We start from the raw sequence: 25,200 nt of genomic DNA, 5'->3' as shown, positions 1-25,200 counted from the left end.
TTAGATCTGTCAAAGACGTGAAGTCACAGGGCAAAACACTGCTCCAAAAACACTGCTAGATTTAAGTCTGGTTCTGATCTCTGCTCTGTCTCTTCAAACTGTGTTTTTGCCTTTTTGTATGCCTTGTAATCTTTTGTTGAAAACTAGACATGATGTTTACTGGGTAAAGGGAATTCCAGTAAATAGGTCTTTAATGATGTGGTAAAGTGTGGGGAGAGGGAAAGCAGTCTATGGTCCTGTGATTAGGTCTCGGTCTTTTAGTGAGCCTGCGTCTCTGCACTGTGAACGTTACAAGTGCTTCTCAGTCTCCCACCCTCTCTTAAGTGGGACAGGATGGCTAGAGCAGGGTTGAGTTGGATCTTTCTCTTCCCCCAGGTAGGATAGGGTCTGATATAGGGCAAGCCTTGTTAAGAACAGAATACTCTGGGCTGGGTACAGTGGCTCATGCCTGTAATCCTAGCACTTTGGGAAGCTGGGGTGGGTGGATCACAATGTCAGGAGTTCAAGACCAGCCTGGCCAACATAGTGAAACCCTGTCTCTACTAAAAATACAAAAAATTAGCTTGGCACGGTGGCGGGCACCTGTAATCCCAGCTACTCGGGAGGCTGAGGCAGGAAAATTGCTTGAACCCAGTGGGGGCGGAGGTTGCAGTGAGCCGAGATTGTGCCATTGCACTCCAGTCCAGGAGACGGTGCGAGACTCCATCTCAAAAAAAAAAAAAAACAGAACACTCTGGCTTATTTCAGATGGTTACTTGCCTCTCCCTGCTGGAAGCATAGGAGAATTTTTCTTTGATATTCACTGTGTGAACCCAGTAGAGCTCTTGGAAGTAAAAGCCACAGAAATATGGAGGCCTTTCTCTGGAGTTCTTAACTCTCAGAGTAATCTACATTGAGTCTCCAGCAATTTGTCAGTTAAAGTTCAGGTTTTCTTATCCTGGTACTGGTTCCTGCAGAGGTTTCTTGTGGATTTCTGATCCAGTAAATTGTAATTCTCTCTCTTTTTTTTTTTTTCTGAGACAAAGTCTCGGTCTGTTGCCCAGGCTGGAGTGCAGTGGTGTGATCTTGGCTCACAGCAACCTCTGCCTCCCAGATTCAAGCAATTCTTGAACCTCAGCCTCCTGAGTAGCTGGGATTACAGGTATGTGTCACCACGCCCAGCTAATTTTTGTATTTTTAGTAGAGACAGGGTTTCACCATGTTGGCCAGCCTGGTCTCAAGCTCCTGACCTCAAGTGATCTTACCCGCTCGGCCTCACAAAGTCCTGGGATTACAGGTGTGAGCCACTGCGCCTAGCCTAAATTGTAATTCTCTGTATTCACCTGTGTGTCTCTAACTTTTGGGGCAGTCTTTTACCCTGTGACTTCACTTCTCTGACAGATCTAAGAAGTTACTCATTTTTCAGTCTGTTCAACAATTTTACTTGTTAAAAAGGAGTAGCAACTTCCAAGCTCCTTATGTGCCAGACCAGAAACACAAGTCTTACCACAAGTTTTTATTTAATGGAATCATTAAATTGCAAAATTGAAAGAGATTTGAGATGCCATCTAGTGCATCCCTGCAGGGGATCTTTGAGGAATACTTCCCTCTCCCTCCACCCTACACATGGACACCTCCCTACGCTCCGTGGGCATGGTTGCCGGTGATCTTCCTGATACTTCCCATATGGAGAGTGTATTCATTCCACTTAAAACTGCTCAGCTGGTTAGAAAACTCTTGTTACACCCCTCTTTGGTCTTAGTTGTGGCCTTGAATGAAGGCAGGTACAAAGAGGAAGATGAGGAAGACACCTTCAAAGAGGATACCTGGTCATGGGCCTTGAAGCATTGCAGAGAGCCTTTGGCAGTCTTTACAGGATGTGGTGGGGAGGAAGGGAGGACAAAGTTAAGGGGAGAAAAGTAAACCAAAACATCAGGATTTGGGGAATGTAGAGATAATGTGAGACCAGTGACATTTGGTGCCTCAGTTCCAAGGTTTGGGGATCATAGTTCAGCTGGAGACTGACTCTAGGGAGGTCTTTGATCAGCCCTCACTCTTGTCAGGAGTCTGCTAATCATTCTGTCTTTTTCTATTTTAGAATTGTACACCAAGAAGTGGAAGAATCTTTAGAGACCATCGTTTACCCAGACGGGGTAATTGAGGGCCAGAGCCGGGGACAGATTCTCAGGGTGAATCAGTGGCAGAGCTCAAGTTTCCTACCTCCCAGCTCTAGCTCTCTTGGTTTCTTGGAGCCAAACAAAGAAAAAATTCCTTTCCTGACTGGAGTGAGGAGATGATGAGGCCAGAGGACAAGGCTTTATGTCTCCACCTCAGTTCTTCCCCATAAGGGGAATACCAGACTAGGCAGTGGTGACTGGTGGCAGCTGTTTTCTTGGCAATTCAGTAGAGGCAATGCTGAGAATAAGAACACTCAAGGAAGCTAAGTGAAGGAAAAAAGAGCTGGGGACAGTGGTGATCCTGGTGGGAGAGCTTGGGGTGGGGCAAAGAGCGAAGCATGCTCCCTGAGCAGCATGTCAGGCCTTGCTTCTGCCCTCCACTGTCTGCCCTGCCTTGACCTGTACTGCAGGCTGACTGATTAACAGGTTACCAGCAGCTGTGCCAGTCAGGTGGCCAGGGCTGCCCTGCACAACCTTGCTTCCTTGCATTCCCTTCAGCGATGTTCCTCTGCTCATCCCTTAAAATAGTTCAAAATTGAGAACATTAAAATGCTTTCTTATGCATGCACAAGCAGACACGTATATGTGTATGCACCTGGTGTGTGTGTGGGCTGTGATGGAGGCATACTTTGTCTTGTGTTCATTGTCACTGACATTGCTCAGGGAGGCTGGGGTACTTGCATTTGTTTTCGTCTTTAGAGTGTGTTGATGGTTTCCTTCTTGATTAAAGTAGAGCTCAAAATGTAGCTCTGTCATTGCTCTGTATTCTTGGTTTGTCTTTGATGTTGAAAAGACAGTGCACTTGTGCTTTTGGTGGAGCTCCTGGCCTGCATGCTGCTTCCTAGGACTGGCAGGTATTGCATATCACCACATACCAGACACCCACAGGAGAGAAAAATCATCAGGATCAAGAGGCCAGATTGGGCTGCTGGCAAAGTTTATCCGCAGGCTAGGTGCTTGCTGCTCTCCTGCTTATCCGTGCTGCCTAGTGTGGGCTGTCCCTAGAAGGGAATTCTGTGTCCCTCTGAGTGCTGCAACTACTCTCAGGGTTTTACTGTAGCGGTTTTACCTCTGCCTATTGGTTGACCCATCTACCTGTCTCATTTGAGTTGAGTGTGAATTGTTTAGGATATTGCAATTAGAGGTGGTGCGGGCTGGCTGGCTGCTGTAAGCCATCTTAACATTTGGCTAAGCTCACTCCTGTGTGCTGGGCCTGACAAGGTCCTCTTGGTTCCTCTTGTGATGCCTGTATCTTTTACACAGTCAGTAAAACATCCTCAGATGATATAAGCTGGAGTGAACTATTTATTTTTCTATTTTTTTATTTTAGTTTAAGTTCTGGGATACATGTGCTGAATGTGCAGATTTGTTACATAGGTATACATGTGCCATGGTGGTTTGCTGCACCTATCAACCTATCATCTAGGTTTTAAGCCCCACATGCATTAGATATTTGTCCTAATGCTCTCCCTCCCCTTGTCCCCCACCCCCTGACAGGCCCTGGTATGTGATGTTCCCCTCCCTGTGTCCATGTGTTCTCATTGTTCAACTCCCACTTATGAGTGAGAACATGCAGTGTTTGGTTTTCTATTCCTGTGTTAATTTGCTGAGGATGATTGTTTCCAACTTCATCCATGTGGACTGTTTTTTCATCATATTCTACCCTTCCCAAGTCACACCTAGGGGGCTGAGGAGTGACAGGGGGAGCAGGGCAAGGCTGGATTAAACATTAATGCAGCTATCACCACTGCCCAGACGAGCAAGTTCCCAGAGCCAAGCTACAGAGCTACCCTAGTGTCCCCAGGCTGAGGAGGTGGTGACTGGCATACATGGCTCAATTTGTCCAGGTCCTGGCTGAAATAGGTGACTTTGGTCACTTCCAGATACAGCTATTGATCCTGCTGTGTGTTCTCAACTTCCTGTCTCCCTTCTACTTTTTTGCCCATGTCTTCATGGTCCTAGATGAGCCCCACCACTGTGCAGTGGCCTGGGTGAAGAACCATACTTTCAACCTGAGTGCTGCTGAACAGCTGGCACTGAGCGTGCCCCTGGACACTGCAGGCCACCCAGAGCCCTGCCTCATGTTCCGGCCTCCCCCCGCCAATGCCAGCCTGCAGGACATCCTCAGCCACCGCTTCAATGAGACACAGCCTTGTGATATGGGCTGGGAATATCCTGAGAACAGGCTCCCATCCCTAAAGAATGAGGTAGGCTTGTCCTTTTGCTGGTCTCTCCACCAGTTGTGGGTCTGTCAGGTCTTGTGCCTGACTCTTCACCCTCAGTCACTGGCTCTGTATCTGCCCCATGCCCATATGGTCAACCATGGGCACATATGTTTTTTATTTTGTCAGTCTCATTTTCCTCTTTGTCTTCTGCCTATTGACTCATCTGTCTGTTATCTTCTCTGTCCAATCTGTCTGCCCATCTGTCCATTTTTTGCCCATCCTTTTGTCATCCCTCTCTTTCCTTGTCTCTCTGGCTATCTACCCAGTTGGTGTCCTCTCCTCTTTTCCCATCTTTGTGCCTTTCTCTCTACCCAGTGTGCTCATCTGTCTGTCCAGTTCTCTTTGTCTTTCAGTCTGCCCCTGCATGTCTGCCTATGTTCCTATTTTCCTAACCCTCTAATGCCATCCCTTTCCCTGTCCATTTCACTGCCTTCCTGCTTGCTGGGCTTCAAAGCTTTCAGCTTTTCTCTCTAGGTCTCTGCCAGCCTGCCCTTGGGACGCTGGAGAACATCCAGGACTCTAGGACTTGTCCTGTGGATAACTAAGTGTTCATTCTTGCTAACTTCATTCTTTTAGGAGAGACGCAGGCAGAAAAGTTCCCATCCTAGTCACTTTCGAGCAAGAGGGGACCTCTGAAAGCATCCAGTCCCACTCTGTTGCTTCCCAGATGTTGGGGTTGAGGCACAGAATGAGGAGATGGCTTAGCCAGGGCAATGCAGTGAGTTGATCATGGAGCTGGGGCTCTCATGCCAGATAACTGCCATCTAGATTCCCACAGGAGTGGGAGGCAGCACAGATAGTCCAGAAACCTGAGGGGCATGGGTGCTTGAGGTGATCTATATAATTCTCATCTTCTTTATGGTGGAAAATCTGGGATTAAACATTCACTTCTCCCCCACCCCATGGCTGAAAAAGTATTTATTTTTAGAGGTTGTCAGAGACCAATGTGTTAACCAAAGCTTAACTTTCACTTTTTAATATGTGACCATAAAACTGCTCCCAGAAGCCTGGCAGCCTGAGGATATGTCCTGCCTGTCCTTCTCCCAACTCTCCCCCACCCCACCCCACCCAACCCCACGCCACAGGGAGCTCTAAGGAGCCTATGCATGCTCCCAGGCTCTGGGGCTGGCCAGCCTAGCCCCTTCTGACCCTTACTGTCCTCTCCATCATCTCCCCAGCATCACATCCATGGCCGGTCCCAGCCTTCACCAGCCCTAACGTGTTGTGATATGCCTATATGTGTTAAACTCTCTGCCCACCTGGCTAAATATCATCATTCTCAAAGCCCAGGAAACCTTCCAGATTGCTCACAGACTACTCTAGGCCTTCTTCACACGCCGTGCTGGACTGTTCATGCAACCGTATTCAGCCAAAGGTCCCTGAGGATTAACTGTGCGGGAAAGTCAGAGGGGAAAGGTACTTTGTTCCTCTACTAGTCAGGAAAGGTCTGGGCCCCTTGCAGAGGAATAAAGGTCTGGGCAGGTTCTAAGGCCCAGAATTTGCTTCCTCCTGGTGGGGGGTAATGGGCAGGCAACTTTCTGAAGGAGGTGGTATGTGTGAACTTGGCACCAAGATACTAGAAAAATGTTGCTAGAGAAGAGGGTAAGGCCTTTGCAGGCAGAGAATAAGAATAGCACAGGAAAGGCCTGGCAGCAGGAAGCAGGCAGGATGTCTGGGGAGCAGTGGGTGTGCCTGCAATGGGGTCAGGGTGGAGGGGCAGGGGTATAGAAATTAGATGGATGTTTTCAAGAATTTGGGACCTCTGTTCTTTGGTTTTTGTTTGACACATCTGAAAAGAATGCATACACAAAGAATTATCATGTGAGAAAGCATTGGTTAACGCTAAGGTAATAATTAGCATTTGCGGAAGGTGGAAAAAAATTACCTAAACATTTTTAGCAATTGGGAACTGCAAAATAAGCCGATAACATCCCTGTTAACACTTAGGAAGAGTCTTCATTCATGACATCTGTTAAACTAGAGAGCCTCCATTGGCTGTTGGAAGGTTCCTCAAACACAAAACAGAAACAGGGGGAGTCCGTTGACTGGTTCCCATGTTATTAAGTGTTCTCCCCACCCCTTCTCCAACCTCAGCTCCTTGATGAAGCAGACCTCCATAACTTGAAAGAGGGTGTTATCATTCCATAGACATCTGTCTTATACATAACATCACCCTCACATTTCTTCTACATGCTGGGTCTTCAGCTGCATTCTAGGAACACCATGTCACACACTCTTAAGCTGCACATTTATGCTAAGCATATGAGAGAATGACAGGAAAGACTTTTTTTCAGATTATGAACTCACTCCATTTAGTGTATTTCAGAAGGTGCAATACTTCATTTATCAGTGAAATAAGTTGGAAATTAACTTCGAAAAATAAATCAGCAGATAGCAAATCTTCTCAAAAGTTACAGTCACGTATATAGTGCAAGAAATGAGGAAAGGCAAGACAGACTCCACCCACATTAGTGAGTTTCATCAAACACCCAAGGGTGGAGAGAAAAGGCAGCTTTCAGAAAGGACTGTGTTATGAAATGAGGCAGGTGGGGAATGTGTTTTCTAAACTAGATCTAGGAAGTGGAATGTGGAATCAATCTGTCCTCCTCCCTTTAAGGACTGTCCACTGGTTAATAAATTTTTTAAAAGACTAAAAAATAAACTCACACACAAACACCCACAAAAAAAAAAAAAAAAAAAAAAAAAAAAAAGGCAGCACTAAGAAGTCCCATGTTACTCTCGAGGGGAACCAAGGAGCAGCTTAACAATTAGCATTAGTGGCTAGAGAGTCATCACAAGCATGCCTTGCTTTTAAGCAAACAAAAAAATTTTTTGAAGCAACAAAACAAACGAGTACTGATCACTTTTCTGACAATAAACAATGACTCAAAAGTAACTAGTATTGGGATGGGGAAGGGGAACCATACCTATGAGCCTTGTCTTGCAAGAGTATATGTTGGTAGGGTTAGGCATTTGTCATTATTGCAGAGAATGAACTTCAATTTTTTTTTTTTTTTTTTTGAGACAGGGTCTTGCTCTGTCACCCAGGCTGGAGTGCAGTGGCGAGATCTGGGCTCACTGCAACCTCCGCCTCCTGGGTTCAAGTGATTCTCTGACCTCGGCCTATCAAGTAGCTGGTACTACAGGCATGCACCACCACGCCCGGCTAATTTTTGTATTTTTAGTAGAGATGGGGTTTCACCATGTTGGCCAGAGTGGTCTCGAATTCCTGACCTCAGGTGATTCACCCGCCTCAGCCTCCCAAAGTGCTGGGATTACAGGTGTGAGCCACCACACCTGGCTGAATTTTTAATTCTTAGTTTGACTTAAACCTTGCTTTTAGTGTGATGGCGACACAAGCTGAGCTGAAAGGGCTCTGGAGAGATGTTCACAGCAGCACACGCCTGAGGCTCTTCTTTGGCTCTGGAAGCTTGGTTAACTGCATTCTTTAGGCCCTTCTCTGTGAGTGCAGAATGCTCTGCATACTCAACAGCCTTCCAGTCCGAGGCCAGTCTGGAGTGACAGGCTTCTGTTTTTTGTTCTTGGCAACTTTTACAAGAGTAGAGGGATCATTCTCTGAGATGAATTTGGGTCTCGACAAGCAAGAAAGGAATCTTTGGACAGTGGTGAGTTATCACAAGCACCTACTTTTCTTTCACATTTTTGAATGAGGACAGAGATACCACTGAAAAACTGACTAGAAATACATCTGTTTGTGGATACTTAGCAATTGTAATCTTTTATAACCCTCTTGCCCAGAAGTGTCAAAAAGTCCAAGAGCATGTGGCTCTCCACCAACCATAACCGTGACCACAAAGTTGTTAGAAATAGTTGGTACATTTTCAAATGTAAATTTGTTTGTTGTGTAGGATATCAGTATGTTTTACCAATGGCATCATTGCTCACAACAGCACACTTAATGGTCTGCATTACTGAAATAGCTTTGTATTTACTTTAAATATTTCAAACTCGATGTTGACCTCAGCTTCTCCCTGGGACATGGCAGCACTCAGGACCTCTCTCCTAGACAGTGCTGGCATTGCGGTTGGACCTTGGGCCTCTCACTCTACCCTAACATGCTCTTCTCACCCCCACTCTTCCAAAGACTGTGACTCCCAAGGAAATGAACTCTTTGTGCCCTGCACCACATGATAATCCCAAGCTCGGTTCCAGAGTGCAGTCAGCTTGGTGTGAGATCTTCTATCTCCGGTTTTTATCTATGGGGAAGGGTTCTACCCATTGACCCAGAGGCCCCTCTCTGAGCTGACACCTAAGCTTCTTTATTATAAATGGTGACTTCATATTTAAACTTAAATGCAAACAATACTAATTTGAAAAGAAAAAACTATATTTCCATATAGGCTGTGTGCTCTTGAAGGTCAGAATATGTTTCTCCTTTTCAACCTACGTTTCCTGGGTGTCCATCCTTGGTAAAAGAAAAAAAATGGGCTGGGTGCAGTGGCTTGTGCCTGTAATCCCAACACTTTGGGAGGCTGAGGCAGGAGGATCAGTTGAACCCAAGAGTTCAAGACCAGCCTGGGCAATATAGTGAGACCTCATCTCTACAAAATATAAAATAATCAGCCAGACATGGTGTCACATGCCTATAGTCTCAGCTACTCCAGAAGCTGAAATGGGACGATGGTTTGAGCTAGTAGTAAGCCGTATTCATGCCACTGCACTCCAGCCTGGGGAGACGCTTTCTCAAAAAAAAAAAAAAAAGAAAAAATGACTCTCCTGTCTACGTGGACCTTGGAATGGGAAGGTGGGAAGACCATCAATGAATAGCAACAATCATGTGATCTGTCCAGGGACCAAACAAGTAGGAATAGGAGGGAAGGGGAAGCGGAAAGAACAACCATTTCTGGGGTCTGGAGGCATGAAAATTCCTGGCATATTTAGGAATGCTGACATGGCAAAAGAGACTGGGAAATAGGCAACAGCTAGCTCTTCAAGGGCCTTAGATATAGTGCTAAGGAATTTGGGCTTTCTCCTAGAGACCAAAGGGAGCTGTTGAAGGTTTTGGAATAGGGGAGGGATCCAGGATGGGGTATGCACCAAGAAATGAGGGTGGGATTCTGCAGACCACCATGGCAGGCTTCAGACAGAACCATCCACTGTGGGTGTTAGGGCTGGGGAGGATGACTGGAATCCCAAGTTGGAGCCCTCGTCATCTCTACCACCTGCAACATGACAACACCATGAGAGCTCGGGCATATCTCGGTGCCTCTCCAAGCCTCAGTCTCTGCTGCTGCACAAAGGGAATGATAGGCCATTATGGGGTTAGAACGATGATTTAATGTCATAGCAAGTATATAAACTGAAGAGAGGTAGTGAATGGTGGCTGTTGACCAGGGGTGCCAGCCTTAGAAGACTCCAAGGCTTGGTGCTCATGCCCACAGAGCACTTCACCCCCTTGTGTCTGAGCTGTCTGCCACCAGCTGAGAGCTTTGTGAGCGCAGAGGCCAGCACAGCCTCACCCTAGGTAACAGGTGCTGAGAGCTTCCTGTGACATAGCCACTGAGCTAACCATGTTACAAGTGTTAGTTCCTTTCATTATATCAGGTGATACTATATAGCATATTTTATTCACATTTTGTAGTGGGAAACCAAGACACAGACAGATGGGCTAACAGGCTCAAGGTCACACAAAGCCACTCAATTCTGACTCCTGAGCCTGGCAACAGTAGGCATTTATTAGTAGTTATTTTAAATGCCATCTTACTACAAAAGCAATCTGTGGCTGCTAAACAAAAACCAAACAGGATAGAACTGGCTGGAGCAACAATTTCAAGTCCCCTGTCCTTCCCTACTTCATTCCCAGGGGCAATCAGTTCATCACTTGATACATGTTGAAAGTTCTTGAAAATTAACAGTTGTCCTTGAGAGCAGAAGTATGAGCACAATGGTAACTCCTGGACTGGTTAATTTCTTGCTAAAAGTTATTTAACTGATGGTGATTGGTTAATTAGCTAGCTGTAGGCATTAGTTTATGTCTTCATTTATTCATTCATTCAGCAGACATCCTCTTAGCCTTCACTCAGATTCATTCCCTGTCTAGGGCAAGAGAGATGTCTCAACTCTACCAGCTGCCATCCAGCTGTAGGACCAAGGGTTAGCTGCTTAACTTTTCCTTTCTTGGGAAGTTGATGATAAGTGAAGGATTATTATTAGAATTCTGTGAGATCATGCATGTAAAGTGTTTAGCAAGCATCCAGCACAGGGTGAGCGCTCAGTGGTTGCTGCTGGGAAGCTGGAGGAGAGCTCACATGACAGTTCTCCAACAAACATTTGTGTGTGGAACTGGGCTGTGTTCAAGAGGCATGGCGGGACTCCCTGAGGGGCCCACAAACTCCATGGGGTAGGGGTCAGTCAAGTGAGTCAAGTGCACATACAGCAGATGTGTGTACAGAGTGGTATGGACCCAAATATCTTCTCCTCTTGGTTTCTCAGGCTGTGGGATTCTCTCTATAGGTCTTGGGTGGATTAGCATTCTCTGTGTCTCTCTCTTTCTCTGTCTCACACCTGCACATTCTCTCATTCTCTCCCTCCCTCCCTGTGTGTATGTGTGTGTACATGTGTGTGTGTGTTCCTCTGTCCTAATCGCCTTCCTGAAGGCATGTGTGAGGGCTCCTTAGGATTCTGATTGCCTGTGAATGGTGGGTACTTCAGGGGGATTTTGCAGCCAGGTAGAAAAACATGGAGAGACCCAAGTGTGTCCCAGGGGTGCCCTGGCTATGGAGAAGCAGCCCCATTTGTTAAGAAGCAGCAATTAATGGTCTGTCACAGGGTCCCAAAATTTGCATCCTTAGTGTGTCAATAATTTTACATGGCATCTCCAAGCCAAAAGAAATGCCTAACAGCTCTATGTATTAAGTCATTAAGTTCAAACAAGTGTTTATGTCCTAACAACTTAGTAGTTATTTTTTGGAATAAATGCATAAGTTGACAGAAAAAATATTTTAATGTTATTCTTAAATACAATAACTTACTGATAGGATGTATGCACTTACTGGGCATTGTACAACTTCTCAGTTCTTAAACACTGCCGCACTCACTTTCTCTTCCACATTGATTTTCATGTGGCATTTGCTTTCACAGCAACTGCCAAAAACACTTTCCTATAGATATGATGTCAGATTTCACATAGATATGATGTCATTGGAAGGAAAGTAGTGTGGTCTCACGTTGAAAGTGTGAACTATCCTGAGCTAGTAATTTGTGTGATACCAGAGAGATATCAACTTGTATTTCCCTTTAAAACCTGAAATGCCTTGCCATGCTCAGTGAGTTCACCATGGTGCCCTGGAGTGCCTCAGTACACAGTTTGGGAACCATGAGCTCATGCCCTGAATGGTTTGTAGTGGGCCAGGTGGTGTAGGGCTTGCCCTCCATGCGGCCACTGGACTCACATCTGCCTGTGTCTCCCTCAGTTCAACCTGGTTTGTGATCGGAAGCACCTGAAGGACACCACACAGTCAGTGTTCATGGCTGGGCTCCTTGTTGGCACCCTCATGTTTGGGCCCCTCTGCGACCGGTAAGAACCTTGCCCTGCCCACTCCCTGCCTACCAAGCTCGTCAGCTCTGGCACAGGCCCAAGTCCCCCTTATGCCCCTCACACTGGTCTTTAGGCGAGGCCCTCTTCCCCCTACCCTCAAATGGGGCTCAGGGAAGGGCCGCGTCTCCTCCCTCAGACAGAGACCCCAGGACAGGGCTGGGCCCCCTTGCAGCCTTCTCCTCAGATGCCTTCCGGGAGGGACCCTCCCCACAGACCTGCCCTGTTTCCTCAGGATTGGCCGCAAGGCCACAATCCTGGCGCAGCTGCTTCTCTTCACCCTCATCGGCCTGGCCACAGCCTTTGTGCCCAGCTTTGAGCTCTACATGGTCCTGCGCTTTGCTGTGGCTACTGCCGTCGCTGGACTTAGCTTCAGCAATGTCACCCTATGTGAGTGTCTGGGCCCTGGAGCCTTCAGCCATAGGGTGAGGCCCAGGGGCCTGGGAGGGCCACAGCCCCAAACGGCCTGTGGAGGTCTTTTCAGGTACCCCACATCTGAAGTGGTCGCACTGGTGCTTCCTGTTTTGGCACTGAGGCCCAACCCCCACAGGGTGGCATCTAGGAGTAATGGGGAGTGAATGGCAGGGATTAGCCCTGTCTCAACCTCTCCATTGCCACAGTGACAGAATGGGTGGGGCCCTCATGGAGGACACAGGCTGTGGTCCTGGCCCAGTGCAACTTCTCCCTCGGGCAGATGGTGCTTGCGGGACTCGCCTACGGTTTCCGCAACTGGAGGCTCCTTCAGATCACCGGCACTGCGCCTGGCTTACTGCTCTTCTTCTACTTCTGGTGAGGAAAATACATGCCAGGAGCAAGCCCCCACAGGTTAGTTGTGTTGTGGTGGGGTTGGAGTGCAGCGCCCATGTTCATAGGACAGTCAGAGGTGAGTCTGGGAGAGGGAGCCTGTCACAGCTGGGTGTGGGGTTCAGTTTGCACTGGAACAAGCCGGAAAGCTCCCTAGGACTCCAGGCCCCAAGGTCATAGCCGTTGCTGACCCACAGGGCTCTGCCAGAATCTGCACGTTGGCTCCTGACCCATGGGAGGATGGACGAGGCGATACAACTGATCCAGAAGGCGGCCTCGGTCAATAGGCGGAAACTCTCCCCGGAGCTCATGAACCAGGTACTTCCAGTAGGCCCAGGCCCAGGCCCAGAATCAGACCCACACGGATCTTCCTGCCTGGCTTCTCACTCTGCTTCTTCCTCCCAGCTGGTCCCAGAGAAGACAAGCCCCTCAGGGAATGCCCTGGATCTGTTCAGACACCCCCAGCTCCGGAAGGTGACCCTGATTATCTTCTGTGTCTGGTGAGTGCCCAGAGCCCGAGGACAGAACCACAGGGCTGCAGCCTCCCTGGTGTGTGTTGGCAGAGGGGTGGGCTGGTGGCTGTTTGGCTGGGATGGTCTCTCCCTGGCTGTGCCAGTGTCCCCTGCTGTGACTGCTGACCAAGGCAGGCTCTCCCTCTGGGTGGTGTCTTGTCACCCACCAGTGACAGGAACCCTTCATTACCTTGTAGGTTTGTGGACAGTCTGGGGTACTACGGCCTGAGCCTCCAAGTGGGGGACTTCGGCCTGGACGTCTATCTGACGCAGCTCATCTTTGGAGCCGTCGAGGTGCCTGCCCGCTGTTCCAGCATCTTCATGATGCAGAGGTTTGGCCGCAAGTGGAGCCAGTTGGGGACCTTGGTCTTGGGTGGCCTTATGTGTATCATCATCATCTTCATCCCAGCAGGTACCAGGGCTGGCTATCCCTCACCCCCATGCCCCCTCACCCACTGGCTGCCAGGGGCTAGACCAGTGGCCATTGTTCTGTTTCCAGGAGTAAAGGCTTCCCTGGGGTTTGGGTACAGAAGGGGTGGGGAGTTTCAGTAGATGGGGCCAGCGTCAGAGCCCAGGTGATGGGGCTGTCTACCCTCTGCCAGATCTGCCTGTGGTGGTCACCATGCTGGCTGTGGTGGGGAAGATGGCCACAGCTGCCGCCTTTACCATCTCCTATGTGTACTCTGCCGAGCTTTTCCCCACCATCCTGCGGTAAGAGCTGCAGTATGACTCCTGCTCCTCTGCTACTGAGACGCTGATTTGGCTGTCCCTCCTCGGCCCTCACCCCATTCCACAAATAGCTGACAGGGCTGGCTCTGGGGCAGCAGTGCTGGGCGGGGTCCAGGACAACTAGAAATCTAGCCCAAGCCTTCAAGTTGTCCCCAGAACAGTGGAGGACAGACAGGCAAGTAGGCCATGCCCTGGCGGTCAGGACAGGAACATGGGACACATCTAAGAATGAATGGCCGCAGAAAAGGAGCACTTGGGGTGGGAGGGTGGTGAGGATGTGCAGCCTCCGACCTGAGACTTGACAGGCGAGCAGGGGTGTAGCAGGCAGGGAGCAGGGTTGGAGGCAAGAGCAGAGAGCAGGAATGCTGGATGGACTGGGTAGGGTTGGAGACCCTGCAGACCTTTGAGGTCTGGGCTCTCCTGAGGAAATATACTAGGGTGAAGCTGAGGCCGAGAGTTGGGCCCAGGTCTACTTAGTTTGCCCTGGTCTTCCCCCAGGCAGACAGGCATGGGGCTGGTGGGCATCTTCTCACAGATTGGGGGCATCCTCACACCACTTGTGATCCTGCTGGGAGAGTACCACGCTGCCCTCCCCATGCTCATCTACGGCAGCCTCCCCATCGTGGCCGGCCTGCTCTGCACCCTGCTGCCAGAGACACGTGGCCAGGGCCTGAAAGACACCCTCCAGGACCTGGATCTGGGGCCTCACCCGCGGTGAGCTGCTTGCTTGCACTGAAACCACGACTTGGGTCTCACATTGGCCATGCACTCTATATGCCCAGGCCTCCACCTCATCACTCGTCCACTGTTGCCTAGAGGCTAATATGGGGTCCTCCAGAACCACAGACATCTGGCTGGCTTTAGTTCAGATTCCCCTTACTTTGAGGAGGGAGGTGGTGAGGGACACTGTCATGGGACCAATTCCTGGGCAGCCAATGACAGCCTTCTGCTCCCTCTAGGTCCCCCAAATCAGTGCCCTCAGAGAAGGAAACAGAGGCCAAGGGAAGAACTTCCAGCCCGGGAGTGGCCTTTGTGAGCAGCACATACTTCTGATTGAGGTCTCTAAGAGCTGGACCATCGGTAGCAGGGAGCTGCCTAAACACCTCCTTGGATATGGCCAGGACCCACAGGGACACAGGGCAAGACCAGCCTTGCTTATGGAGGCAGGACACCACAACCTGGGCCACGGCTGTCACCTCCTGCCGAGTCCAATCCCAGACTGGGAACCATCATCTGGGACAGGACCTCCTGGCCTCCTTCACCTTTCTCATCTCCAGAGCCCTGGCCCCAATACTCTGTCTGGGTTAGGATCTTGGGTATGTCTTGGGATTAACTTGTCCTCTAACAATCTTCATGGGGTATGGCTCTCTTAATCTCCTCAATCTGGAGTCCCCTGCCCTCAAAACACAGTGATGTTCAGAACAGAATACAAGGTAAGCCCTTTCCAATTTGTGGGAACAGGAGGGGAGAGGAAACAAATGTGAAGTTGTGGACTCTACCCAGGCAGGTGGATGAAAATCCTGTGGATAAAGGGAAGGTTATGATTCCTTCTAGCGGATGGACCAGATTCCTCTGGCTAAGGTATGGCCCCATAGGTCTTGGGTCATACAGAGAGAAGATTCAGTTCAGCCTAAATCAAAACTTCCACCTTGCATTCACTTCAAAGATCACCCAACCCCTGCCCTACACTCAGCTCATGCCTAACCTATGTGTGGCTCAGGGACCAGCTTGGGGATGGAGAGGAGGTTTGCTCTGCTCCCTGCCTCACCCCGCCTCCTCCTGCTCATGCTCAGCTGCTTCTGGACCTTCCAGGGCCCATGCAGGGTGAGGGAAAGGGTAGAGGTCTTTTCACCGAGCTGCTGCTGGTTGCAGTTCTTTCCAGTGCACATTGGCTAATGCCAGTTGGTGTGTTTTGTCAGGCTCCTGAAACCTGCCTTTTCCACAGGCCATCTTCTCGGGCTTCTCAGAGATCCTCTCAGGCCTTGGTATTGTTCTTTAGAATGAGCAATATGCTCCCAATGCACTCCCAGCTCCTCTTGGGACCCTTCTCCAGCCCCGCCCAGCATTGCTCCCACAACCTCTCCTACAGCTGGCAGCCCCTGACCCAGCCAAGATGGCCTTCTTGGCTGGGCATGGTGGTTCATGCCTGTAATCCCAGCACTTTGGGAGGCTGAGGCAGGCAGATTACCTGAGGTCAGGAATTTGAGACCAGCCTGGCTGGCATGGCGAAACCCTGTCTCTACTAAAAATACAAAAATTAGCCCTATATGGTGGTGCATGCCTGTAATCCCAGCTGCTTGGGAGGCTGAGGCAGGAGAATCACTTGAACCTGGGAGGCGGAGTTTGCAGTGAGCCAAGATCGCACCACTGCACTCCAACCTGGGCAACAGAAAGAGACTCCGTCTCAAAAAAAAAAAAAAAAAATAGATGGCCTTCTTAGATGGGCGCCCATAAAGAGACCTCAAGCCAGACTGCCTTCCTCAGCACCTCCTTAGCCTGCAAGAACACCATATATCATTGTGTCACCAAATGGTAGAAAAAGAGCTTGCCTGGCCACTGCCCCCGCCTTGCCCCAGCTAACCTCCCACTAGGGAGAAGGTTCCAGTCTCTCTTCTCACAGGCACCCCAGCTTGCTCACCTTCTCCTGCATGGCTGGTTCGCGGTTGGGCGTAGATGCTGGACCAGTTTCCTGTAAACCCAGCATGGAAGTGTCCAGCACCTGTCTTCCAAACACATGGATATTCCTCACTCATGATTCTCAGCTTTGAAGTGCTGGACAAAAGCTCTATTTAGCTTCCTACTGTGTGCCCATTCATGGCATCCTCTTGGGGAATACTAGCAAGTCTTTCTGGACACAATGTGTCTCCCAGGCTGAAACTGCCAAGGGGTGGGGAAAACCAGATAGAAGTGGGGAAAGGGCCATTTCCCAGCTAAAGGCAGTTTCCTCCTCTACGATATGGACACTTGCTCCCTTTAAGACAGAATGATTGTCATTCCCAGGAAGAGACCTGAACGGCCAAGCCTGGCTAATTTTTGTATTTTTGGTAGAGATGGGGTTTTGCCAGGTTGGCCAGGCTGGTCTCGAACTCCTGAACTCGTGATCCGCCCACTTCGGCCTCCCAAAGTATTGGGATTACAGGCATGAGCCACTGTGCCTGGCCCCTGGAGACTTTTTCTTTCCTTTTTGGGGGGATTATGGTTGGTTGGGGAGAAAGATTTTTTTTTCTGTGTGTATTTAAAAGTGTCCTGTGGTTTGCTCTGATGAATGGGTAAGTGTCCTTTAGCAGTCACTGATGGGAGGTTGGCTGCTGAGGCCTCTGGGACACTGAAGGAGAAGATATGCAGCTTCACTGGACCCTGGTTGTGTACCTCCTTGATTTTGCTCCTCAAAGGTTACGGCAATGGTGACTATCAGTCCTAAACATTTAGTCCAGGTGTGTGAAAGCGAAACTGTGCCCCAAACAGTTAAAGACACCAATGACTAACAGAAATTCTTGAGTTTGCAGGATGGCAGGTAAGAAAAGAAACAACTTGCTGAGATGCTGAAAGTCCCTCCACTTGTAAGACAACAAAACTGGCTAAAATAGGTTGGAACCAATGTGGCCAACTAGAGTCTGTGCAGAACCTGCTTGCTGACATCACAGCCTGAATTTCCACTGTGTGTTTCATACTCACTGCCCCCGTACCTGCCCATGTGATCTATGAGGTGTCATGAAGAGAACCGCACATGCTGGAGGACTTTCCAGACCTCCTCTTTCCTTCCACTAATCACCTGCTAATCTCAGGATCCTGACACCTTTTCTAATAAAAACACTGCCTTAGCACCAGCCCAGGGAGACAGATTTAAGCTGGACTCCTGTCTCCGTGTCGGCCGGCCTATGATTAAAAGCTTTTCTTTTCTCAAAAACCTGGTGTCATAATATTGGCTTCTAGCACATTGAACAGCAAGCCCCTTTTTGCCTAGTAACAATTTGACCCTCATATTTACTAGTTTTCTCAACCTGTAACCAAGGGAAACAAAAATGACTTCCTAAATTTTTAACAAAGGCAATCAACATTTGTAGCTGGTATGAATATTTGTTCTGTAAACTCATATCTGCAGGCAACACAATGTTTCTTTAGCATATGAACCTCCATCTTGCTGAGCTGATTGGAAATTCATCTCAGCTGTTATTGGGGGCGCTTCTCTACCCAGAGAGTTCTGGGATCTTTTTTTTTTTTGAAAATGAGTCTCAGTCTGTCACCCAGGCTGGAGTGCAGTGGTGCAATTCTCTGCTCACCGCAACTTCTGCCTCCCGGGTTCAAGCGATTCTCCTGCCTCAGCTTCCCGAGTAACTGGGATTACAGGTGTGCGCCACTGTGCCGGGCTAATTTTTGTATTTTTAGTAGAGACAGGGTTTTGCCATGTTGGCCAGGCTGGTCTTGAACTCCTGACCTCAGGTGATCCGTCTGCCTCAGCCTCCCAAAGTGCTGGGATTACAGGCGTGAGCCACCATGCCCAGCTGAGTTCTGGGATCTTATGTAACCAAAACATACCAAAACAAAGGGGTGCTCCCACCCTGCTCTTCCGTCTCACTGATGGCTGCTGGGTGCTCACTGTGCTGTCTGCTTGGTCCCTTTGGCCCCCAGAGTGCTGCTGCTCAAGAGTGGGGAACTCTAGGGGGGATGAGGGGCCTAGGACCAACCACCGAGGTGACCTGCAGACACCCTTAGGGAGGTCTGGTGAAAGAGGAAGGATCTGATGCCCCAGATACCAATAAGATTGCAGTGCCCTGCCCCCAAACAAGTGAAGATTGAGCCATAGGAAACTGCAAAAGAGCTGTGAGTAGGTTTCCCTGTGATCAATACTTCATTTTTTTTTCAAATATATGAAATTCTTTTAATTTTTTTTTTGTGTGTCTTAAGTGTCTGTGTTAGTCCATTTTCTGTGGCTTATAACAGACTGCTTGAAACTGAGTTATTTATAAAGAAAAGAAATTTATTTCTTACAGTTCTGGAGGCTGGGAAGTCCAAGGTTTAGGGGATACATCTGGTTAAGGGCCTTCTTGCTGTTGGGAACTCTGCAGCGTCCCAAGGGGGCACAGGTGAGGGAACCGAGCAAGCTAGCTTGTCTTTCTTCCCCTTGTTATAAAGTCACCAGTCCCATTCTCATAACTCATTAACCCATTAATCTACTAATCCATGAATGGTGATTCATGGATTAACAGATTACGCTCATGACCCAATTACATCTTAAAGGCCCCATCACACTACCACACTGGAGATGAAGTTTCAACATGAGTTTTGGAGAGGACAAATATTAAACCATAGCAATGTACTAATTTTGCTGAGGTCCTGAGTACATGCTGTACTGGTACAAGGATGGTCTGCCTTGTACCAGGCCCTGTGCTAGTTTTCCTGTCCTGCCACTTTGGCCTCCCTTCCCCCAACCATGAAGCTTGAAGCCCTGTTACTGCAATCTGGCAGAGGAGGCTTCTAGCTTATGGGGGAGATGGGTCAGACACCGGCAGCTCTGACCAAGGCTGGTTGGCAGGGGAGTGTCACGGAGAAACAGAGCAGAGGTGAGTGGGGTAGGGCCAAGCCATTTCCAGCTGTGGGCTCAGGAAGGCTTGAAGGATAGTTGATAAATGAGTGATGTCTGGAAGGACAGGAGAATTTCCGAGAGTGGAGGTGGAGCCCTCGTGTGGAGGAAACAGCCTGCACAAAGACACGGGCAGGGGGGTTTGTGTGGCAGTTTTCCTGACCTGCCTTGCCCCTGGAGGCTGCGGCCAGTTGTGTCCCTGGAGTAGAATGCTGACCCTCACCATTCCCAGCCCACCCCAAGGACCTCCCCACCCCATTGTGACACTACTTCCTGGACACCAGTGGAACTCAAAGGTTCTGCTTCCAAGGGTCTGGTTGGGCCTGGATTGTGGTCAGGTGGGCCCTGGCTTTGGCTTGTGGTCCTGCCTCCAGGGAGGCAGGGCCGGGAGGGTGTGGAGGGTGGAAATTACGATGACCCCTGGCAATTGTGCAGCCGCGTTCTCAGCACAGGTGTGGACAGGAGCCTGCCTGGGCCTGTTTGGCTGTGGGGAATCTGTGGAAGGAGTGGGCTGCCCTCCCAGAAAGCGTGAGTTCTCAGGTGTGGCGTCTGGCCATCTCCTGCGGTAGGTGGAGTGCTGCTCCTGGCTATGCTTCTCCCAGGCCTCAGTTACCTCTTTGGCACATTGAGAGCCAATTGCCTGGGGCCTGTCCACCTGGCAGAAGACCTTTGGGATGGGTAGAGGGAGTGAGTGCTCCAGGGTATTGGGGTATCAGATGGTGCTGGGGGATGCTGAAGTGGTCCCTGCAGAGGGAGGCTGGTACAGATGGCTCTGGTCCAGAAGCCACATCTCTGAGAGGAGAGCGGAGGCTCTCCCTCCCTGCAAAATCTCCTTTATCCACCTCCACCCTCTCCAGCCTTACACACATACATCCTGTATTGGTTTCCTATCGCTGCTATAACAAATGCCCACACTTAGTGGCTTGAAACAGCAGAGACTTATTACCTTATGGTTTGGAGGTCAGAAGAACAAATGGGCCTCAGCAGGCTAAGATCAAGGTCTCAGAAGGATTGCCTTCCTTTCTGGAGGCTCTAGGGCAGAGCTCATTTCCTTCCTTGCCTTTTCCAGCTTCTAGAGCCTCTGCATTCCTTGGCTCTGGGACCCCTTGCGTCTTCAAAGCTGCCAATGGCTGCCCAAATCTTTCTCATGCCGCATTTCTTTGGGTCTTATGCATTTAAGGATCCTGGGATTAATGGGACCTACCCGGACAATCCAGGATAATCTATTTTAAAGTCAGCTAAGTAGTAACCTTAACTTCATCTGCTACTTTAGCCCCCCTTGCCATGTAAGGAAACATATTTACGAGTTCTGAGGATTAGGCATAGATCTCTCCGGGGGGCGCTTATGCAGCTTCCCCCACCTCCCAGCACACACACATCTAAGCATGCTCTCCCTCTGTGTTCCCTGCCTCTTATGAACCTCCAAATCCTGCTGAGATAAGGGATTCCGAACTTGGGGCCAGGCAGGAGACAAAGACAAGTGAAAAGGGGAAATGGTGCCGGGCCCTGCTGGGCCTCCTGCATGCACCCATCAGAAGTAGCAGGAGCTGGGTGCAGTGGCTCACGCCTGTAATCCCAGCACTTTGGGAGGCCGAGGCGGGAAGATCACTTGAGGTCAGGAGTTCGAGACCAGCCTGGCCAACATGGTGAAACCCCATCTCTACTAAAAATACAAAAATTAGCCAGGGTGGTGGCTTGCACCTGTAGTACCAGCTACTTGGGAGGCTGAGCCAGGAGAATCACTTGAACCCAGGAAGCAGAGGGTGCAGTAAGCCGAGATCACACCACCACATTCCAGCCTGGGTGACAGACCAAGATTCTGTCTCAAAAACAAACGAACAAATAACAGCAACAACAATAATAACAAAAAACAGAGCAGACTCTCAGTCTAAAGGAGGGGCCCCTGCTCAGGTTTGCTAATTGTTGCCAGATGGGAATGCTGTCCCATTGGCCAAACTTCAAAAAGAAAATGATGCATTTATGTGAAATCAACTTTAGGCAGTTAAATCACATTCCAAGATACAGTGAGCATCAAATGGGCTAGCCAAGGGAAATGTGTCTGCAGGCTGGATTTGTCCCGTGGACGATGAGCTGGAGACCTCTTCCCTGGATTATGGAACAGCAGTCGCAGTCTGAGAAGGAGGCAGCCCCCTAGTGTGACTGGTAGAAAACTAGGGACCCAAGAGGGAAAGGGAACTTCTCCTCAAGCAGACAGTGAGCTCTTCTCCATCCCTGTCCACCCTGTCCAATAGTAGAGTGAGGGGCTCGTGGTGGCTTCTGAAAGTGGCCCTAGCCTTGGCTAGAGCTAGCAGGGCAGCTTGGTAACATGCCCAGGTGAGGACCCCATGGGAGCTGATGGCCAGGTTGGTCACTCCTCCAGGGCCGGCCTAAGAGGGATAGATTTGGCGAATGCAGCTCGGCCTCCCCACAGATCCCTGCCCTCTAGGCCCACCACAGTGCTATCCCCAGCCAGGCAAAGGGCCCCTGGTGTCCCAGACAAGGCCCGTCCTCTAAAGAATTCTCTGAAGAAACTTTCCCAGAATGCTGGGAATCTGCAGGGATCTTGGCAGAAATGAGAGGAAGAACTTAGAAAGGATGCCTCTGCTAATCATTACAATATGCTTCAGTGTCTTCTGCAGTGCTTAGGGAGCAAGTTCCTGTGAGACAAAGGACCAGAGTGTAGGAAATGTGAGAATACATGGAAGAATGTCCCCTTCAAGGACACCTGGCCTGACAGTGTGGGTGATCAGCCTCCCACAAAATTAAAAAAAAAAAAAATCACAAGAACAGAGACAAGGGGTCTCATCATACTACAAAATGACCGAAAAGTAATACAAATTATAAGACCCAATGCTGCTGGTGGGACTGTAAGGAAATGGACACCTCGTGAACTGTTGTGGACTCTGAAATGGGTTGCTCTTTCTGGAGGACATTATGAGCCTATGTTATAAGAGCCATATAAACAATCCTACTTCTTGGACCTTAGCCCAGGGAAGAAAGAGAGCCTTCTGCACATTAATGTGTACAGAAAAGTTGTCTGGGATAGTGAGGAAGCCGTGAGAAACAGCCCTGGTGCCTAGTAGCTATCATGAAGGCAAACAGCACCTTAACAAAGATTCCGTAGCCATTAACATGATCAATGTGAAGATGAGTTTTGGCTGTGGAAAATACTAAGAGCAAGTAGTAGCAGGCAGAAGTTCACTAAACAGGGGATACCTCCCATCACAGTGGGGGACTGCTGCCTTTATCAGTCTCCAGCAGAGGGGAGGGGGCCCTGCAGGAAGAGCAGGAGTGGATGTTTCAGGAGAGGGTCCTTGGGCACAATATTTTTTCAAAATAAAAACAGACACGTGTGAATCCATCACCCACCCAAAGCGCCAGAACATTTCTAATTATTTCAGTCCACCTCTTCCTTGACATCATCCCTCTGTCTCCCCTCAGACATGGTTTCCTGAATTTCATCCTTGCTGTTAAAAAAAATCTATGGTTTTATTGCGTGACATACTGAAATTATTTCTTTAGTCGTGCTTGTTTCCAAACTTTATAAAAACAGCATCAGTTTTCTGAGGCTTACTTTTTTCACTAAACATCCTGTTTTTGAGACTCATATAGGTTGATGGATGGAGCTGAAGCTTCTTCATTTTCACTGCTATATTGTATTCCACTATATAAATCTACTACAATTTAGGCATTCTTTCATTGATGTGCATTTGGGCTCTTTTTTCACAGCTGAAAAGTGTCATGAACATTTTGGTGCTTAACTCCTGGATCATATGTACAAATGGCTCCCTAGAGTATATACCTGGGAGTAGCATTGCTGGATCATAAGGTATACAGATATTCAACTTTATAAGACAATGCCAAATTGTTTTCCAAAGTGGGTCTATGAATAATTCTGCCAGGAATGTATGCAAGGTAGTTTTCTCCACCACTTGGTGTTATCAAACTTCTCAAGTTGGCCAGACATGATGGCTCACGCCTGTAATCCCAGCATTTTGGGGGGCCAAGGTGGGCAGATCACCTGAGGCTGGGAGTTTAAGACCAGCCTGACCAACATGGAGAAAACCCGTCCTACTAAAAATACAAAATTAGCGGGGCGTGGTAGCGCGTGCCTGTAATCCCAGCTACTTGGGAGGCTGAGGCAGGAGAATTGCTTGAACCTGGGAGGTGGAGGTTGCAGTGAGCCAAGATTGAGCCATTGCACTCCAGCCCAGGCAACAAGAGCGAAACTGTCTCAAAAAACAAAAAACTTCTGAAGTTTTGTCAATCAAATGAGTATAAATATCCTACCATGGTCTTGATTTGCATTTCCCTCATTATTAAAGAGGCTGAGCAACTTCACATGTTTGTAGGCCACATGAGTTTCCTCTTCGTAAAATGCCTGTTCAGGTCTTTGGCCCATTTTTCTTTTCTTTTTTTTTTTTTTAGACAGAGTCGTTCTGTCGCCCAGGCTGGAGTGCAATGGCACCACCTCGGCTCACTGCAACCTCTGCCTCCTTCGAGCAATTCTCCTGCCTCGGCCTCCCAAGTAACTGGGATTACAGACGTGTGCCACCATGCCTGGCTAATTTTTGTATTTTTAGTAGAGACTGGGTTTCACCATGTTGGCCAGTCTGGTGTTGAACTCCTGACCTCAGGTGATTCCACCCACCTCGACCTCCCAAAGTGCTGGGATTACAGGCGTGAGCCACCGTGCCTGGCCCTGATTTGTGTTTTTTTTTGTTTTGTTTTTGTTTTTTTTTGAGATGGAGTCTTGCTCTGTTGCCCAGGTGAGAGTGCAGTGGCCAGATCTCAGCTCACTGCAGCCTCTGCCTCCTGGGTTCAGGTGATTCTCCTGCCACAGCCTCCCGAGTAGCTGGGATTACAAGTGTGCACCATCATGCCTGGCTAATTTTTGTATTTTTTTTTTACTGGAGGCAGGGTTTCACCACATTGGCCAGGCTGGTCTCGAACTCCTGACCTCAGATGATCCACCCACCTCGGCCTCCCAAAGTGCTGGGATTACAGGTGTGACCCACCGTGCTTGGCCTGATTTGTGGTTCTGTACATACTCTTTACATAGTCTTGATCCTAGTCCTTTTTCAGATATAGGTGTGTGTGTGTGAGTGTGTGTATGTGTGTGCGCAAATATCTCCTTCCAGCTGTGTCCAGTTTTTTTCCACTTTAAGATTTTCATTTTTAAGTTTTGTCTGCTTAAAACTGCTATATTGCTTAATTTGGCAAGTTTAATATTGCTATATTGTATTTCACTGTATAAATATACTACATTTTATACATTCTTATATACCTGTAGTCAAATTTATAAATTTAAAATTTTATGGTTAGCACAAAACAGCATAGTTTTTGTGTCTTGATTAGGAAATCCTTCCTCACCTGAAAGTCAGAAGTAGATTCCCTTATATTTTCTATTAAAAGTGTTGTTCTTGAAATTTAAGGCCTTAATAGGGCTGGAATTTTTGTTTATGATGTGAAGAATCTAATTTTAATTTATTTTTCTATTTACTGACCTATCATGCCACTCCCCTCTCAGATATCAAAACTTTATGTTTGCATGGATATATTTCTGGGCTTTCTATTAGCTATTTCTATGTTGGCATATTCTCATTAATTCATATAACTTTATAATAAATTTTGATAA

At 48.6% G+C, this 25,200-nt stretch overlaps 2 protein-coding genes across 27 annotated transcripts in view; both read left to right on the top strand.

Annotated features, from left to right (window-relative positions):
• Positions 1 to 1,019: 1,019 nt before the first annotated feature.
• On the top strand, positions 1,020 to 18,109 carry SLC22A13 (solute carrier family 22 member 13). The gene is made up of 10 exons (XM_002813925.4): positions 1,020 to 4,363; positions 11,815 to 11,918; positions 12,172 to 12,326; positions 12,557 to 12,725; positions 12,938 to 13,058; positions 13,146 to 13,240; positions 13,450 to 13,664; positions 13,855 to 13,963; positions 14,480 to 14,695; positions 14,941 to 18,109. Exons 1-10 carry the CDS (start codon positions 3,986 to 3,988, stop codon positions 15,032 to 15,034), a joined length of 1,656 nt encoding a protein of 551 aa, XP_002813971.2. The 5' UTR covers positions 1,020 to 3,985; the 3' UTR covers positions 15,035 to 18,109.
• Positions 18,110 to 19,827: 1,718 nt separating this feature from the next.
• Positions 19,828 to 25,200, top strand: part of SLC22A14 (solute carrier family 22 member 14) — a 38,154-nt gene continuing 32,781 nt past the window's right edge. For 4 of the 26 annotated variants that reach the window (XM_054552295.2, XM_054552301.2, XM_054552305.2 and 1 more), the window contains exon 1: positions 19,878 to 20,127. Coding sequence is in view for 4 of the 26 variants with exons in the window: in XM_054552292.2 (XP_054408267.1) it covers positions 19,976 to 20,014 (39 nt within the window). In the remaining 22 variants the exon portion in view is untranslated. Of the gene's footprint in view, positions 20,128 to 23,286; positions 23,392 to 25,200 lie in introns of those variants that run through there. The other 22 variants (XM_054552299.2, XM_054552290.2, XM_054552294.2 and 19 more) reach the window with 15 other exon arrangements.

This window comes from Pongo abelii, chromosome 2 (genome assembly GCF_028885655.2).
Source record: "Pongo abelii isolate AG06213 chromosome 2, NHGRI_mPonAbe1-v2.0_pri, whole genome shotgun sequence".
Taxonomy (NCBI): Eukaryota; Metazoa; Chordata; class Mammalia; order Primates; family Hominidae; genus Pongo; species Pongo abelii.
The sequence above is the reverse complement of the archived record's forward strand: the minus strand, read 5'-3'. Positions and strand labels throughout refer to the sequence as shown.

Bases quoted from the DNA above. Each gene is read 5' to 3' on its own strand.
- SLC22A13 (XM_002813925.4), top strand. From the start codon at position 3,986: ATGGCTCAATTTGTCCAGGTCCTGGCTGAAATAGGTGACTTTGGTCAC. The intron at 12,327-12,556 runs GTGAGTGTCTGG...CCATTGCCACAG, and splicing joins CTTCAGCAATGTCACCCTAT to TGACAGAATGGGTGGGGCCC. The intron at 13,059-13,145 runs GTACTTCCAGTA...TCTTCCTCCCAG, and splicing joins CCCCGGAGCTCATGAACCAG to CTGGTCCCAGAGAAGACAAG.